This window comes from Aulonocara sp. 'chitande type north' Nkhata Bay, linkage group LG6 (genome assembly GCF_057382095.1).
Source record: "Aulonocara sp. 'chitande type north' Nkhata Bay isolate Kocher_YH1m ecotype deep benthic linkage group LG6, A_spYH_male_GT1.1, whole genome shotgun sequence".
Lineage (NCBI taxonomy): Eukaryota > Metazoa > Chordata > Actinopteri > Cichliformes > Cichlidae > Aulonocara > Aulonocara sp. 'chitande type north' Nkhata Bay.
In genome coordinates this window covers 587,162-602,161 of record NC_141349.1, presented here as the reverse complement: position 1 = coordinate 602,161, position 15,000 = coordinate 587,162, and the positions used below count along the sequence as shown (strand labels likewise).

The 15,000-nt window shown below is 45.1% G+C and overlaps 1 protein-coding gene across 4 annotated transcripts in view; it reads right to left on the bottom strand.

Annotated features, from left to right (window-relative positions):
- Window positions 1–3,418: 3,418 nt before the first annotated feature.
- Window positions 3,419–15,000, bottom strand: part of tmem132a (transmembrane protein 132A) — a 25,697-nt gene continuing 14,115 nt past the window's right edge. For 3 of the 4 annotated variants that reach the window (XM_086294533.1, XM_086294534.1, XM_086294536.1), the window contains 8 exons: window positions 13,441–13,704; window positions 13,211–13,363; window positions 12,606–12,801; window positions 12,375–12,518; window positions 9,129–9,331; window positions 5,210–5,429; window positions 4,938–5,129; window positions 3,419–4,853 (listed from right to left, as the gene is read on the bottom strand). In XM_086294533.1, coding sequence (XP_086150659.1) covers window positions 4,002–4,853; window positions 4,938–5,129; window positions 5,210–5,429; window positions 9,129–9,331; window positions 12,375–12,518; window positions 12,606–12,801; window positions 13,211–13,363; window positions 13,441–13,704 — 2,224 coding nt within the window. In that variant the 3' untranslated portion in view covers window positions 3,419–4,001. The remainder of the gene's footprint in view (window positions 4,854–4,937; window positions 5,130–5,209; window positions 5,430–9,128; window positions 9,332–12,374; window positions 12,519–12,605; window positions 12,802–13,210; window positions 13,364–13,440; window positions 13,705–15,000) is intronic. The other variant, XM_086294535.1, reaches the window with a different exon arrangement.

Genomic DNA, 15,000 nt, shown 5'->3' with positions numbered 1-15,000 from the left:
ACCTCCAAACTGGATAAGTGGTTGAGAAATCTGACGACCTGTCACGACATGTGACGACCATGGAGAGGACATCGACAGCCATACTACATGCATTACTGACTATATTAATTTCTGTGTGGATAACACCGTACCTACCAGGACTGTACGGTGTTTCTCCAACAACAAACCTTGGATTACCCCAGAAATTAAAGCTGTCCTCAAGCAGAAGAGGAGGGCCTTCAAATCCAAAGACAAAGAGGAGTTGAAAAGGGTGCAGAGAGAGCTGAGGGGACTGATAAGGAATGGGAAGGAGAGCTACAGGCAGAAGATGGAGAACCAGCTTCAACAAAACAACGTTGGTGAAGTCTGGAGAGGCCTCAGAACCATCTCGGGCCACAAACAGCAGAACTCTCTGCCTGGGAGGGATGTGAGGTGGGCAAATGAACTGAATCATTTCTTCAACAGATTTGACTCAGCCATGAGGCAGTCTGCAACATCGGCTGCAGACTCACCCACCCCCACTGCTGCTGCTCCACCTCAGACACTTCACACCTCCTCTATTCACCCTGCTCACTCCCCCCCACCCCCAACTGCAGCATCCAATACACACTCAACACAAGGCTCCAGCCTGTCTCTCTCAACCACCCAGGTTAGGAGGGAACTGAGGAGGATTAATGGCAAGAAGGCAGCGGGCCCAGATGGCATCAGCTCGAGGGTCGTCAGGTCCTGCGCGGACCAACTGTGTGGGGTGATGGAGCACCTCTTCAACCTGAGCCTGAGGTTGGGAAGAGTCCCACAGCTCTGGAAAACCTCCTGTGTTGTACCAGTGCCAAAGACTTCACGCCCCAAGGACCTCAACAGCTACAGGCCGGTGGCTCTGACATCCCACCTGATGAAGACCCTGGAGCGGTTGGTCCTGGCTCAGCTTCGGCGCCTAATAAGCTCATCACTGGACCCACTTCAGTTTGCCTACCAGCTTGGCATTGGAGCGGATGATGCCGTCATTCACCTCCTACATCGTTCCCTCGCTCACCTGGAGACCGCTGGAAGCACTGTGAGAATCATGTTCTTTGATTTCTCCAGTGCCTTCAACACTATTCTTCCCTCGGTTCTAAAGGACAAGCTGGTGAACTCTGGAGTGGACCATCACCTCACTACCTGGATCCTGGACTACCTCACCGACCGACCACAGTATGTGAGGACTCAGGGCTGTGTGTCGGACAGGGTCGTCTGCAGTACGGGGGCCCCACAGGGAACGGTTCTGGCTCCGTTCCTCTTCACCATCTACACTGCAGACTTCTCCCACAATTCCACCCAGTGCTTCCTGCAGAAGTTCTCTGATGACTCTGCAATAGTCACCTCATCACTGATGGGGACGACAAGGAGTATAGAGGACTGACCCAAGACTTTGTGGACTGGTGCCAGCTGAACTACCTCCAGATCAACGCCAGTAAAACCAAGGAGCTGGTGGTAGACTTCCGCAGGCACAAGCATTCTCCACTGCAACCACTGAACATCCAGGGTATGGACATTGAGGCTGTGGACAGCTACAGGTACCTTGGTGTTCATCTGAACAATAGACTGGACTGGACTCATAACTCAGACGCCCTCTACAGGAAAGGGCAGAGCAGGCTGTACCTGCTGCGGAGACTCAGGTCGTTTGGGGTGGAGGGCCCACTCCTGAAGACCTTCTATGACTCTGTGGTGGCTTCTGCTATCTTTTATGGTGTGGTCTGCTGGGGCGGCAGCATCTCTGCTGGGGACAGGAAGAGACTGAACAGGGTGATCCGAAGGGCCAGCTCTGTTCTAGGATGCCCTCTGGACCCAGTGGAGGTGGTGAGTGACAGGAGAACGGCGGCTAAGCTGTCATCCCTGTTGGACAACATCTCCCACCCCATGCAGCAGACTGTGACAGCACTGAGCAGCTCCTTCAGTGGGAGACTGCGGCACCCACGGTGTGGGACGGAGAGATTTCGCAGGTCTTTCCTCCCCACTGCTGTCAGACTCCACAACAAAGACTTTAACTGAACAAACACACACATCCACACATATGCAATAACACTAAGTGCAATAATCCTTTCTGGCATCGTTGTATTTTTACTCAGTTGTATATAGCATTCGTATTCTATTTTTATCTTATTGTATATTTTTATTCTATTTTATTCTACTGTATATAGTATATTATTTTATTCTATTCTGTACAGTTGTGTACTGTATTTATTCTTATTGTATTCTAATTTTTGCCTCATAACTTTTGCACTGTCCACTTCCTGCTGTGACAAAACAAATTTCCCACGTGTGGGACTAATAAAGGTTATCTTATCTTATCTTATCTTATCTTATCTTATCTAACAGATGGTCTCCATGCAAAGATTAATGAAAAAGCAATACCCATGTTTTTTTCTTTTTAACCTCTGAAACAAGTATTGCAAGAGTCCACAACACACAGTGTTTACTTACTGAGCTCTCAAATCCACTGCAGAACAAACATGCCATGCTCCAGCAGCAAGTGCACTCTCCATCATCCTGTGGCTTCTGTCTGAACGTCTGACTCATCATGGTGCTTTTTCAGTGGCCTTTAAGGCTACGTCCACACGTCCGCTGGGATTTTTGAAAACAGCCTTTTGGGTCACTGAAAACAGAGATTTTTAAATCTCCTGCCAGGGTGGATATTTTCGAAAACTCAGTCTTTGTGTTTTTTACGTGTGGAGATTTAGTCTCGCAACAGCAAAGGTGTGCGCCGTTTTTCACATCACGCTGTGCGCCATGTTATTGTTTACATGAGATACATTTCTACAATGGCGGATAGAGACAAGATACTGCTGCTGTTAATCTGACTGTCTGCAGTTTGTACACACTCACACTCAGTTAGTGTCCCTCCATTTACAAAGACAGATGCGTCAGACGGCACTTTGGACGTGGCTTCTTCCTTCAACACAGACGCTGTCACAACCTAAATCCAGACGTCAGTGTTGAATCAATTGCATTTATGTATGCTGTATGCATTAGTTCATTCCTGAGTTGTGAGTCTACACAACAATGAAAATACTGTCTTTAGTTATTAACATTTGAAATGATGAAGGCACTTGAAAACTAGAACAAAATTAGCTGCCTTTACAGAAAGTACTTCAGGTTTTATGAGCACAAAACCCTGTTTAGTCCCTCCCAGGCTCCTGGACTTCTGATTGGCCAACAGTTCATTTTTAACGTTTACATGTGAACGGAGATATTTTTCCAAAACCGCACGTGTGGACGGGATTTGAAAAACAAAACCAAAAACGTTTTCAAAAATACCTGTGTGCGTGTGGACGTAGCCTAAGTCACTGATCATTACACCCAAGTTCACCTCCAGCATACTCTGAGCTGCAGAGGTAAGCAGCTCCAGCTCAGATAACCTTTCTCAGTACCACTCAGTACGAGGAGTGCTTTGAAAAGCAAAAAGACTCTTAAAACAAACTTTATTTTAGACACGACAATGAAACCATAAGTAACGACTGACAAAAATGACAGCACCACGTTTAGCATTAAACGTGTCATTTGTTTTAATAGAAAGTCTTTATTCTGCCTGTTTCACACAATGGCTGCCTTTCAAAGATCTGGCCTACTAAGATCAAACCTAATGTCTCCAAAATGTGCCTACTACAGGGGGAAGGGGATTAACAATAAGAAGTGGTTCTACAAAGCTAAATTATACACACTTAGATACATTTTGAAAAGCTGCTTTGCTCACCTACCTTACTCAGATATCATGTGGACTTAAAGGTTAAAGGGGTCAGGGTAAGGGGACAAAAGTCATGTAGATGAGCATCAACCTGTTGATTGGTGAAACTAAAAGAAAGTAAAAATTGTTTTTCTCAAATTAAAGCTCAGCTCATGCTCAAACTGGTTGAATTAAACCTTTAAAGTGTTTGAATAGAACAGTTTGAGTTTCGGTTCATTAGATCCTGAAGGTGTCAGTATCAGCTGCTACTTCTTTAAAACTCTCTCCATTGTTCTCTGTTTAGCTCTATGTTCTTCATCTTCTATGTCTTCCAGTCCTTGGCCTTTTCCCTTTCCATCTCCTCTCCATCTTCCGTCGCACCTGCCTCCAGTTCTCCTTCCATTCTCTCTTTTGTCCTCCTCGACCTGTGTCGCAGGGTGGAGGGCAGACAGTTAGCCAGAAAGAGGACAGCAAAGAGACAGAGCAGAGAGAGGACAGCACCCACGCCAAGTTCCAACTCATGAGTTCCCTGCTTGTCTTCCTCTGCTCCTCCTTTATCCTGGCTCGGAAAGAAGTACACCTTGCCCTCGTCCAGGCTCGGCATCAGCACTGCTCTTTCTAGAGTGTTTCGACTGACCATGCCTCCTTTGTCCACCTCATTCCACTTTCTGTTAGTCATGGTCTGACTTACTTTCTCATAGTAGTTACTGCTGGTGCTCACGTTCCAACTTTCATCTTTGTTTGATGAGTAAATGTCACCGTGTGATCCAACCAGTGTGTCTGAAATGTCAAACTCAAACTCCACACCATCCTCGCTCTTCTTGGCTACTGGCTGCATGAAGTCTAGGTCTAAGTTGACCCTTATCCAGCCTGATCCCCTCGCCAGCCTGCGGGTCCCTTCTCGTCTTGTAGAAGCCTGCCGCTCCTCGTTCTCTTCATCAAAAGAGTTTGAGACAATCAGCTGATCGGCGCACGTAGAAACCAGAAGCTCTGCTCGCAGTAAAGGCCCACCTCCGTCACCCTGAGCAAAGACGCGTTGATTGGAACTGGGTGTCACCATAATAACACTCTCAGCCAATGAGGAGAGACGCAGGGAGAAGGGAAGGTCACTGAAAGAGGAGAGGAGGGAGGCAGTGTCGTCACTGAACTGCAGCCAGACACTGACGGAGGCCTCCTACAGGGAAAACAGGGCAAATTTATCTCAGCTTCAGTGGATTAATGAGACTTGAGGAAGTGGAGTGAAACGAGTGTTTGTCACCTGGTGATAGTGGTACATGGTGTTGTAGGCTGTCACTGTTGCTGTGATGATGGAGGGGTGGGCAGGGCTGGACTTCACTGACATTCCCAGGCCACTGACCGCTTGTACAGACAGATCGCCAGCGCTGACAGTGTCAGAGGACACAGTGATGTCACATGTGCCCAACATGCCATCCCACTGCTCCGAGATAATCTAAGGATGAAGGTGAGAGTGAGAGGAGATGCTCAAGAAGTGAAACAATAGCAGTTAACGCATGCACAACTGTCGCCTACATGCAGTGATGTCTTTCCAGGTCTTAATCCTATCACGATGTTTTGGGGCCTGAGGGAAGCCACTCGGGGGTCTTCTACTCTCAGCCAGTTACTGACCAGCTCAGTCACATCTACAAACCAATCTGAGGAACCCAGGTGGTGTGTGGTTCTGCTGTGGGAGTCCAGAGCTGTGAACTGGGTCAGAACCTGGACTGAGGAGCGCTGATACACCGGCACACACCTGAGCAAGAAGAAAACACACGAGGGATTAAAGATCCTGACGTATCTGTGTCTGCATGTTGGAGAAATGTGTGTGCAAGTTTACTCTGAAAGAAAGAGAGAAGCATGTTTTCCATCCAAATGTTGCTGATGACAACACTGATATTTTAATGGCAACACATTCTCCTTCTCAAATTACGTCTCGTCAGGAACTCTGAGGCACAATAATGTAGTCCATTTTTTCTTTTGGTGGGGGGATTTATTAAAAGCCCCAAATTACATTAACATTCATGCTCCCACTGAACTTATTATTGTTTTTTGTATATTGTTTTTAAATATACAATAATTAAAACAATGATAACAACAACCTTGGTTAGCAGCACCTCAGATTAGAGCCCAGATCAATGCCACACAGAGTTCCTGTCGCAGACACATCTCTGCATCAACTGTTCAGAGCAGACTGTGTGAATCAGGCCTTTATGATCAAACAGCTGCTAAGAAACTACAACTAAGGAAAAGCAACAAGAAGAGATTTGTTTGGGCCCAGAAACACAAAGAGTGGACATTAGACCAGTGGAAATCTGTGCCTTGGTCTGGTGAGTACAGATCTGAGATCTTTGGTTCCACCTGCCGTGTCTTGAACGTAGAAGGTGAACGGATGGTCTCCACATGCATGGTTCCCACTGTGAAGCACGGAGGAGGAGATGTGATGGTGACACTGTTGGGGATTTATTCAAAACTGAAGCCACACTGAACCATCATGGCTACCACAGCATCCTGCAGCAACACGCCAGGACAGCACAATGACCCCAAACACACTTCCAGGCTGTGTGAGGGCGAGTGATGGAGTGCTGCACCTGATGGCCTGGCCTCCACAGTCACCTGACCTAAACCCAATGGAGATGGTTTGGGATGGAGCGCAGAGTGAAGGCAAAAAGGCCAACAGGTGCTCAGCATCTCTGGGAACTCCTTCAAGACTGTTGGAAACCATTTCAGGAGACGACCTCATGAAGCTCATGGAGAGAAGGCCAAGAGTATGCAAAGCAGTAATCAAAGCAAAGGGCGGATATTAGGAGGAATGTAGAATATAAAACATCTTTACTACATAACTCGATATATGTTCATTCATAATTTTGATCGCTTCAGCGAGAATCTAAAATGTAAATAGTCATAAAAATAAAGAAAAACCATTCCATGAGAAAGTGTGTACACACTACACTCTACACATGACTGTGTTAGTACCCACCCAGACAACGCAGTCATTAAGTTCACAGATGATACCATCGTGGTAGGGCTCATCTCAGGGGGAGACGAGGCAGCGTACAGAGCTGAGGTTCAGAGGCTGTCAGATTGGTGTTTTTTTTTTGGGGGGGGGGGGGGGGTAACAACAGTAACAACAATAACAATAATGATATTTATATTTATAACAAGATGCAATAATAACAATGTGCAATAAACACACACTACTTCTTCTTTTTATTACTTAAGTCAAGTTACTGTGTCGTGTTGTGTTGTGTTTGCCGACATGGGACAGTTTTCCAATTTCATTGTACTATTGTGCTATGTATAACTGTGCAATGACAATAAAGAGTTATCTTATCTTATCTTATCTTATCTTATCTTATCTTATCTTATCTCAGTGTGTCCAGACTTTGACTGGCAGTGTAAATAAAGTCCATGTTTGTGCCTCATAATGAGTGTCTGTAAACCTCTGACCACTCACTCATATGCCTCCAAAAACTATTCATCTGCTGGATCTGAGGAAGACCTTGCTTGAAAGAAGAGAAATCAGCTTTGACCTGAGTGTAAAATGATGGTTGTGTGGTCGTAATTATTGGATTACTGGCAGGTTGAAAAGATTTCAGTGCAATTTTTCTGCTCCTCCCACACTCTGCCTTTCTCTCATTGACCTGAATGAGGATTTTTTAAAAATATACAAACTGTGAAACATATATTTTTCATAATCATCCCGTTGCATGACCCAGTTTTGGCCAAGCTTTAGCTGTTGGACAGATGGCTGAACTTTTGACTCAACAAGGCCATATCATGCCCCCCCCGTCCTTGGCAGTTGTTGTGCAGTGTTGTGTTGATATGCTTTCTCCAAACATGCTGCTGTGCATTAAGGCCACACATCGTTCTGGTCTTCTAGTTTGTTCAGATGGAACTCTGTAAATCTGTGTCATCATGTTCAGTTCAGAGGAGGCACTTCCAGAAAAGAGAAGCTGTCTGAGATGTAGCTGTTGTTTTTTCTTTGTTTGTTTCTCTGAACACTGCATGCTTTGACCTTTGGGGTGACCTTTGGGTCCTCGAATTTGTACTCCTAGGAAGATTGTGGCATTGTTAACATGTACATGAATGCTTCAGAGCAACAAAGTGCCCAAACTTCAGATTGTACCTTCTTCAGAGATGTGGTCCATCTGTGTGCACCTTCCTCATCAACAGCTTGAATCCATCTCCGATTCTTCTTGCTTTCCTCCTACCTCGTCTCCTGCTCGTCCCTACTTTCCCTACATTCAGCATCCCTACTCTCATCTCCACACTCCCGCCTTCCTTCTCTTCTCTTCTTTTGTCTTTGGCCAACAGTTTCCACCAGGACCCTGTTGACAAATAGTACTGGAGGTGGTTGTTGTTACCCTGGGCCCCGACTGACTTTTTCTGGTGATCCGCGAAAATTTGACACCATGCTCTTCCTGATGCGACCCTTCCCATTCATGTGGGCTTACGAGCTCAAGTACGAAAGATGATGAAAGAAGATGTCAGTTGCTGAATTTGCCTGTTTGCTAATGCTATAGGCCACATTATGCCTTAGATTAAAGATTGTGAAATCATTACACTGTTTTATGATGCATTATACTGCTGAGTTATAAGAAATGCTGTTTGTGTAGAATCATGGCCTTCCTTTTCTGATTAGAAAGAACAAAACATACTGAACAGGAAGCCAAGGCCATAGTTTAGGCTCACTGAGAGAGAAAGAATGTGGATGTTTAGGTTTTGTGACTTTGGGGGGGGGGGGGGGGGGGGGGGCTGAAGCTATAAGAATGTGAGAAACGGTCAGACACTTCGAGACGTGGCGGACACCCTCCTTTCCACATCTCCCGTCTGGACGTTTATGCTCAAAGTGTTGTATGAAATAATGAGAATTGTATGGAATAAAGAGATTGTTGATTGAGCATTTACACACCGATTGTTGTTCTTCCTTCAGCCCAAAGTTCAAAGAATTGGGATATTTAACACAGGCCACAGCAATGTGGTACTTTTTGGTAAGCAAACGTTTTTATACTCTTACTGTGTTTGATCATGTTTCTGGTAAAAAGCTTACGAGATTACTATGTATCACATTTTTCACTTTTGTCCATGCAGAATATGAATGTAGTATATTCTCATAGAACATCTTGTGACCGGTCTGCAGTTTGTCCCATGATAACAAACATTAAATACACTGGTTTTATACTGCGCAGTATTTCTTTCCGGTAAAATGATGCTAGACCGGATGATTGTGGGGTCATGATGAGTTTATTACATAAACCTTTTCAGTTTTCACACTCTGTTTTCATTTAGGTATTATGTAGTTTGAACCAAGCAGTAGAAGAGTCAGTGTAGTTCAACAGGCCTTTAAGGAAATGGTTACATCTCCAGAGGAGAGAGGAGATAAACACAGATACAATGAACTATAGTACAACAAGTTAAAACAGACTGAAGACACAGCGGGCCTAGTTTTTACCCTTTCTCTGTGATCAGGTTCCATCCATCAATGACATTGAGAGTAGGATCTGCCAAGGAGACATGTAGGGGCACGGAGGGAGCCCAAACCTCCAGACACACAGACCCACTGAGCATGCCCAGATGAAACTCCACCACTGCACAGGTCGACCCTAATCCTGATTCACTGCCATCAACGTAGAGGGTAGAGCAATCACTGGAAACCTGTATGGAAGAGACACATACAAAATATGATATTTGTTTCATCTATACAGTTTAAAGTAATCGCACTGGTTTCCTTTTGGCATTAAAGTTCAATTAGCTGTCTCACGTGCTTTTCAGATTTGTGCTAAACCTCTCTAAACACAGTTTGGTAGATGGATGATAATGTTTGGTTTGTGATTTTTGAAAAGGCACGTTACGCTCAGAGTGGAGTTGAATTCTGTTATATTCAGACATCTCTAAAGCCAACATTACAAACCTGGGAAAATATCACCGAAATGATAAAAATGGATAAACATGCATGTTTCATTTTGGGTGAGCTGTTTTTAATCAGTTGTGTATTCCACCTTGCCAAACAATAAAGCTTAGGCATAAATAAAAGTGCTGTGTGAATATGTGTGTGACTGGCTGAATGAGGCTTGAATTGCTCTGAGTGTTCAAATGAAGCAGAAAGGCCCTGTATACTGTAAGGTCCATTTACCCAGAGAGGTTTAGAAACACTGAAGTTTAGTCTTGACTTTGGACCTAGTCAACAGCACAAACTAAATTTAAGGTGAACCAGGTGCAGGTCAAATTTGAATGTCAAGCGACAGCAATCGAGCCGTCTCTACGATAACCTGGCAAAACTGAGCCACTGAAAAAGACTCCAAGATGTTGTTTAACTGTTTTTGACTTTTACTTTAAGCACTGAGGTAGTGCAGTTGTTTTGGTTAACTAAAAATGGAATTTAAAATGAATTATATAAAACTTAAACAGTTGCCTCTGGGTGCGTTAATTGTAAGGTGACCCTACAAACTGAAATGAGCTGTGGGCCACTGCTGGCACTGTCGTCTCATTGGAGGACACTTTAGTGTTCAAGGAGTACAAAACAAACAAACAAGAAAACACAAACAAATAATACTGAAAATGTTTTGCTTCTTTGCGTTTTCAAACATTGTATAACAAGATAAAACGCAAACTCCCTCTTAACTAACTGAATCCTTTCATTGATCTACCAAACAAACACATTAGTCCTCTCTGTCTGCCCACATACGTGGTAGCACTTCTGCTGTCGTTATGTTCATATTTAACAAAATAAAATGCAGACATGAGCGTACACATTAGTTTGTGACTCTCACTGAACTGACACAGTCCTCAGCATGTTTGTACTCTCTGCTCATACAGTGGGGCAAAAAAGTATTTAGTCAGCCACCGATTGTGCAAGTTCCCCCACTTAAAATGATGACAGAGGTCAGTAATTTGCACCAGAGGTACACTTCAACTGTGAGAGACAGAATGTGAAAAAAAAATCCATGAATCCACATGGTAGGATTTGTAAAGAATTTATTCGTAAATCAGGGTGGAAAATAAGTATTTGGTCACCTCAAACAAGGAAAATCTCTGGCTCTCACAGACCTGTAACGTCTTCTGTAAGAAGCTTTTCTGTCCCCCACTCGTTACCTGTATGAATGGCACCTGTTTGAACTCATCATCTGTATAAAAGACACCTGTCCACAGCCTCAAACAGTCAGACTCCAAACTCCGCCATGGCCAAGACCAAAGAGCTTTCGAAGGACACCAGGAAAAGTATTGTAGACCTGCACCAGACTGGGAAGAATGAATCTACAATAGGCAAGCAGCTTGGTGTGAAAAAATCAACTGTGGGAGCAATCATCAGAAAATGGAAGACATACAAGACCACTGATAATCTCCCTCGATCTGGGGCTCCACGCAAGATCTCATCCCGTGGGGTCAAAATGATCATGAGAACGGTGAGCAAAGATCCCAGAACCACACGGGGGGACCTGGTGAATGACCTGCAGAGAGCTGGGACCAAAGTAACAAAGGTCACCATCAGTAACACACTACAACGGCAGGGAATCAAATCCCGCAGTGCCAGACGTGTTCCGCTGCTGAAGCCAGTGCATGTCCAGGCCCGTCTGAAGTTTGCCAGAGAGCACATGGATGATACAGCAGAGGATTGGGAGAATGTCATGTGGTCAGATGAAACCAAAGTAGAACTTTTTGGTATAAACTCAACTCGTCGTGTTTGGAGGAAGAAGAATACTGAGTTGCATCCCAAGAACACCATACCTACTGTGAAGCATGGGGGTGGAAACATCATGCTATGGGGCTGTTTTTCTGCCAAGGGGACAGGACGACTGATCCGTGTTAAGGACAGAATGAATGGGGCCATGTATCGTGAGATTTTGAGCCAAAACCTCCTTCCATCAGTGAGAACTTTGAAGATGAAACGAGGCTGGGTCTTCCAACATGACAGTGATCCAAAACACACCGCCCGGGCAACAAAGGAGTGGCTCCGTAAGAAGCATTTGAAAGTCCTGGAGTGGCCTAGCCAGTCTCCAGACCTCAACCCCATAGAAAATCTGTGGCGGGAGTTGAAAGTCCGTGTTGCTCGGCGACAGCCCCAAAACATCACTGCTCTCGAGAAGATCTGCATGGAGGAATGGGCCAAAATACCAGCTACTGTGTGTGCAAACCTGGTAAAGACCTATAGTAAACGTTTGACCTCTGTTATTGCCAACAAAGGTTATGTTACAAAGTATTGAGTTGTATTTTTGTTATTGACCAAATACTTATTTTTCACCCTGATTTACGAATAAATTCTTTACAAATCCTACCATGTGGATTCATGGATTTTTTTTTCACATTCTGTCTCTCACAGTTGAAGTGTACCTCTGGTGCAAATTACTGACCTCTGTCATCATTTTAAGTGGGGGAACTTGCACAATCGGTGGCTGACTAAATACTTTTTTGCCCCACTGTATTGACATGACGTGGTCCACAAGTGGCCCCCGGGCTGCAAGTTTGAGACCCCTGCCCAACAATAATACAACACAGAAAACCCCAACAATCATATGACCAGCTCTGGGCAAGCGCTTTGCTGACATTGTTGAGGAAAAACTCTCTTTTAACAGGAAGAAACCTCCAGCAGAACCAGACTGCTCATGAAATTGTGAAATGTGTGTTGTGAGACATGTTGTGAGACATGTTGTGAGACATGTTGTGAGACATGTTGTGAGACATGTTGTGAGACATGTTGCACCTTGATACTATTCTCATTGATGGAGTGACATGTGACTGCAGAGGTAACATCTGACACCTTCTCGTCATGGCTTACAGCCAGCACAATGACGGGCAGCAGCACGGGCTGGTTGTTCAGTATAGCTGTGTTGATCAACGTGTTACTCTGTGGACAGACCAACAGGAAACACACCTTCAGAGCAATCAGATGACATGTGATGGGCATCTGATGGACTTTAAAAGAATTACGTACCTCTGTTATAGGTGCAATGCCAAAGATGTGACGATCTGTGAATGAAAAGATGCTCACTGCTCCTACATGTGATGGCGGGACAGTAGTACGTCTGGAGTACTCCACCCACCAATTAGCAGGCACCATCATGGCAACACCGAAGCTGCGCCTCAAGCCGTCGACTGACAAACACGCCACCTGCTGGAGGAGAGTGGGACTGCAGGCAGACAAAGATCACATTCAAAGAAAGAAGAAATGAGCTTTATTAGCCACATACACAACCGCAAAGCGAAATGTGTCGTGTCCAAGCTGCGGACATAGCCGCGCCATTGCAGGGCTTGGTGTTTCGGCATGGGGGGGGGGGGGGGGGGGCCTAGCCAGGACCCTTACTGGATACTGGGAGGGAATTGAACTTGGGACTTCCATTCCAAAGGTGTGTAGTCGTTCCACTACACTATCCAGCTGCCGTTCTCTGTACTAGCCCTGCAACAGACTGGAAACCCCTCCAGGGTGCACCCCAACCTCACTTTATGGAAACTGCAGTAAAGTCATTGCATACGTCTCCTTAAAGATGGCTGACTTTAATATTCTATTAACATGTTGGAAAAAGGTGTTGCTGAACTTACTCATGTGGCTGCTTTAGTTTTCTCTGTCTGTGGCAGAGGATGGACAACACATCGTGTTTGGAGGCTTGGGTTCTTTCCAGGGTCACTGTCCACATGTCAGAGGTCAAAGTTCTCTGGGCCACTATTGACACCAGGCCCTTCTTCACCTTCATCCTGAAGACACAAAGAGTGGCTATTGACAGCAGCTGTGGACATGAACAAAGAGCTGCACAAATGTTCTTTTTAATTACCTAATGGCTGCAAAATGACCACTGACATTAGCTCTCAGATTCACTGAGACTCTGATTTGCTGTCCTATTAGGACTGGGCCTCTGTGATAGCGAATCACCACATGGGAGTCCAGATTGAGCTCCTCCTCTTCTTGTCCGCTCGTACAGGGCTCGTTTTGTTTGGTGTTGCTCTGCTCTTTCCCCTTGTCCTCTGCCTCCTTCAGGGTCACTGCTTTGATATAGAAAAGTTGCCTCTGGGATTTCACATCTCTGTCCTCCACACATCTGCAAGGATGAGTTAGGACAAATGGACAGTTTAAAGTCAGAGGCCTGAAGCCTAAAATTAATTTCATCAGCATTTGGATTCAATTCAGTTCAATTCAATTTCATTTATGTAGCACCTACAATATTAGAGAGAAACCCCATCAGACGACGACCATATGGACAGACTCGGGAGTCAGGGGAGGGAAAAGAAAGCAGAGGCAACTGGACAAAAAACACACACCAAGCCATCCATCCATCCATCCATTCGCTTATCAGGGTCACGGGGGGCGCTGGAGCCTATCCCAGCTGTCATCGGGTGAGAGGCGGGGTACACCCTGGACAGGTCAACAGTCTGTCGCAGGGCCAACACACAGGGACAGACAACCATCCGCACTCACACCTAGTGGCAATTTGGATTATCCAATTAACGTATCCCCACAAGGTGCATGTCTTTGGACAGTGGGAGGAAGCCAGAGTACCCGGAGGGAACCCACGCAAACACGGGGAGAACATACAAATTCCACACAGAAAGATCCCGCGCTGACGGTGGAACTGAACTCAGGACCTTCTTGCTGTGAGGTAACAGTGCTAACCACCGTGCCACCGTGCTGCCACACACCAAACCACACACCAAGCCAAATTCTAAAATGTATAACTAATGATCAAATTCAATAGAGAGTGTAAAAGGATGGATTTCAGCTACTCGCGGGCCGTTGTGGTCCCTAACCCCGCAAATACCAGGGGTCGACTGTAGGGCAGAAATCTGCTCTCTCTTTCTAGTCCCTGTCAGGACTCTTGCTGCAGCATTTTGGATTAACTGAAGGCTTCTCAGTGAGTTTTTTGGACATCATGATAATAATGAATTACAGTCGTCCAGCCTGGAAGTAATAAATGCATGAACTAGTTTTTCAGCGTCACTCTGAGAAAGGGTATTTCTAACTTTAGAGATGTTGCGCAAATGGAAGAACGCAGTCTTACATATTTGTTTAATATGTGCGTTGAAGGACATGTCCTGGTCAAAGATGACTCCAAGGTTCCTCACAGTGTTACTGGAGGCCAAGGTAATGCCATCCAGAGAAAGAATCTGGTTAGATACCATATTTCTAAGCTTTTCAGGGCCGAGTACAATAACCTCAGTTTGATCTGAATTAAGAAGCAGAAAATTCATCAACTTCATCCAGACTTCTGTCTTAGGTTTCTATAATCTGGCTTCATAGATATAGAAAATTGGATATCATCTGCAAAGCAGTGAAAATTTATGCTACTCTTCTTAACAATACTGCCTAAGGAAATTATGGAAATGCATAATGTTTATAG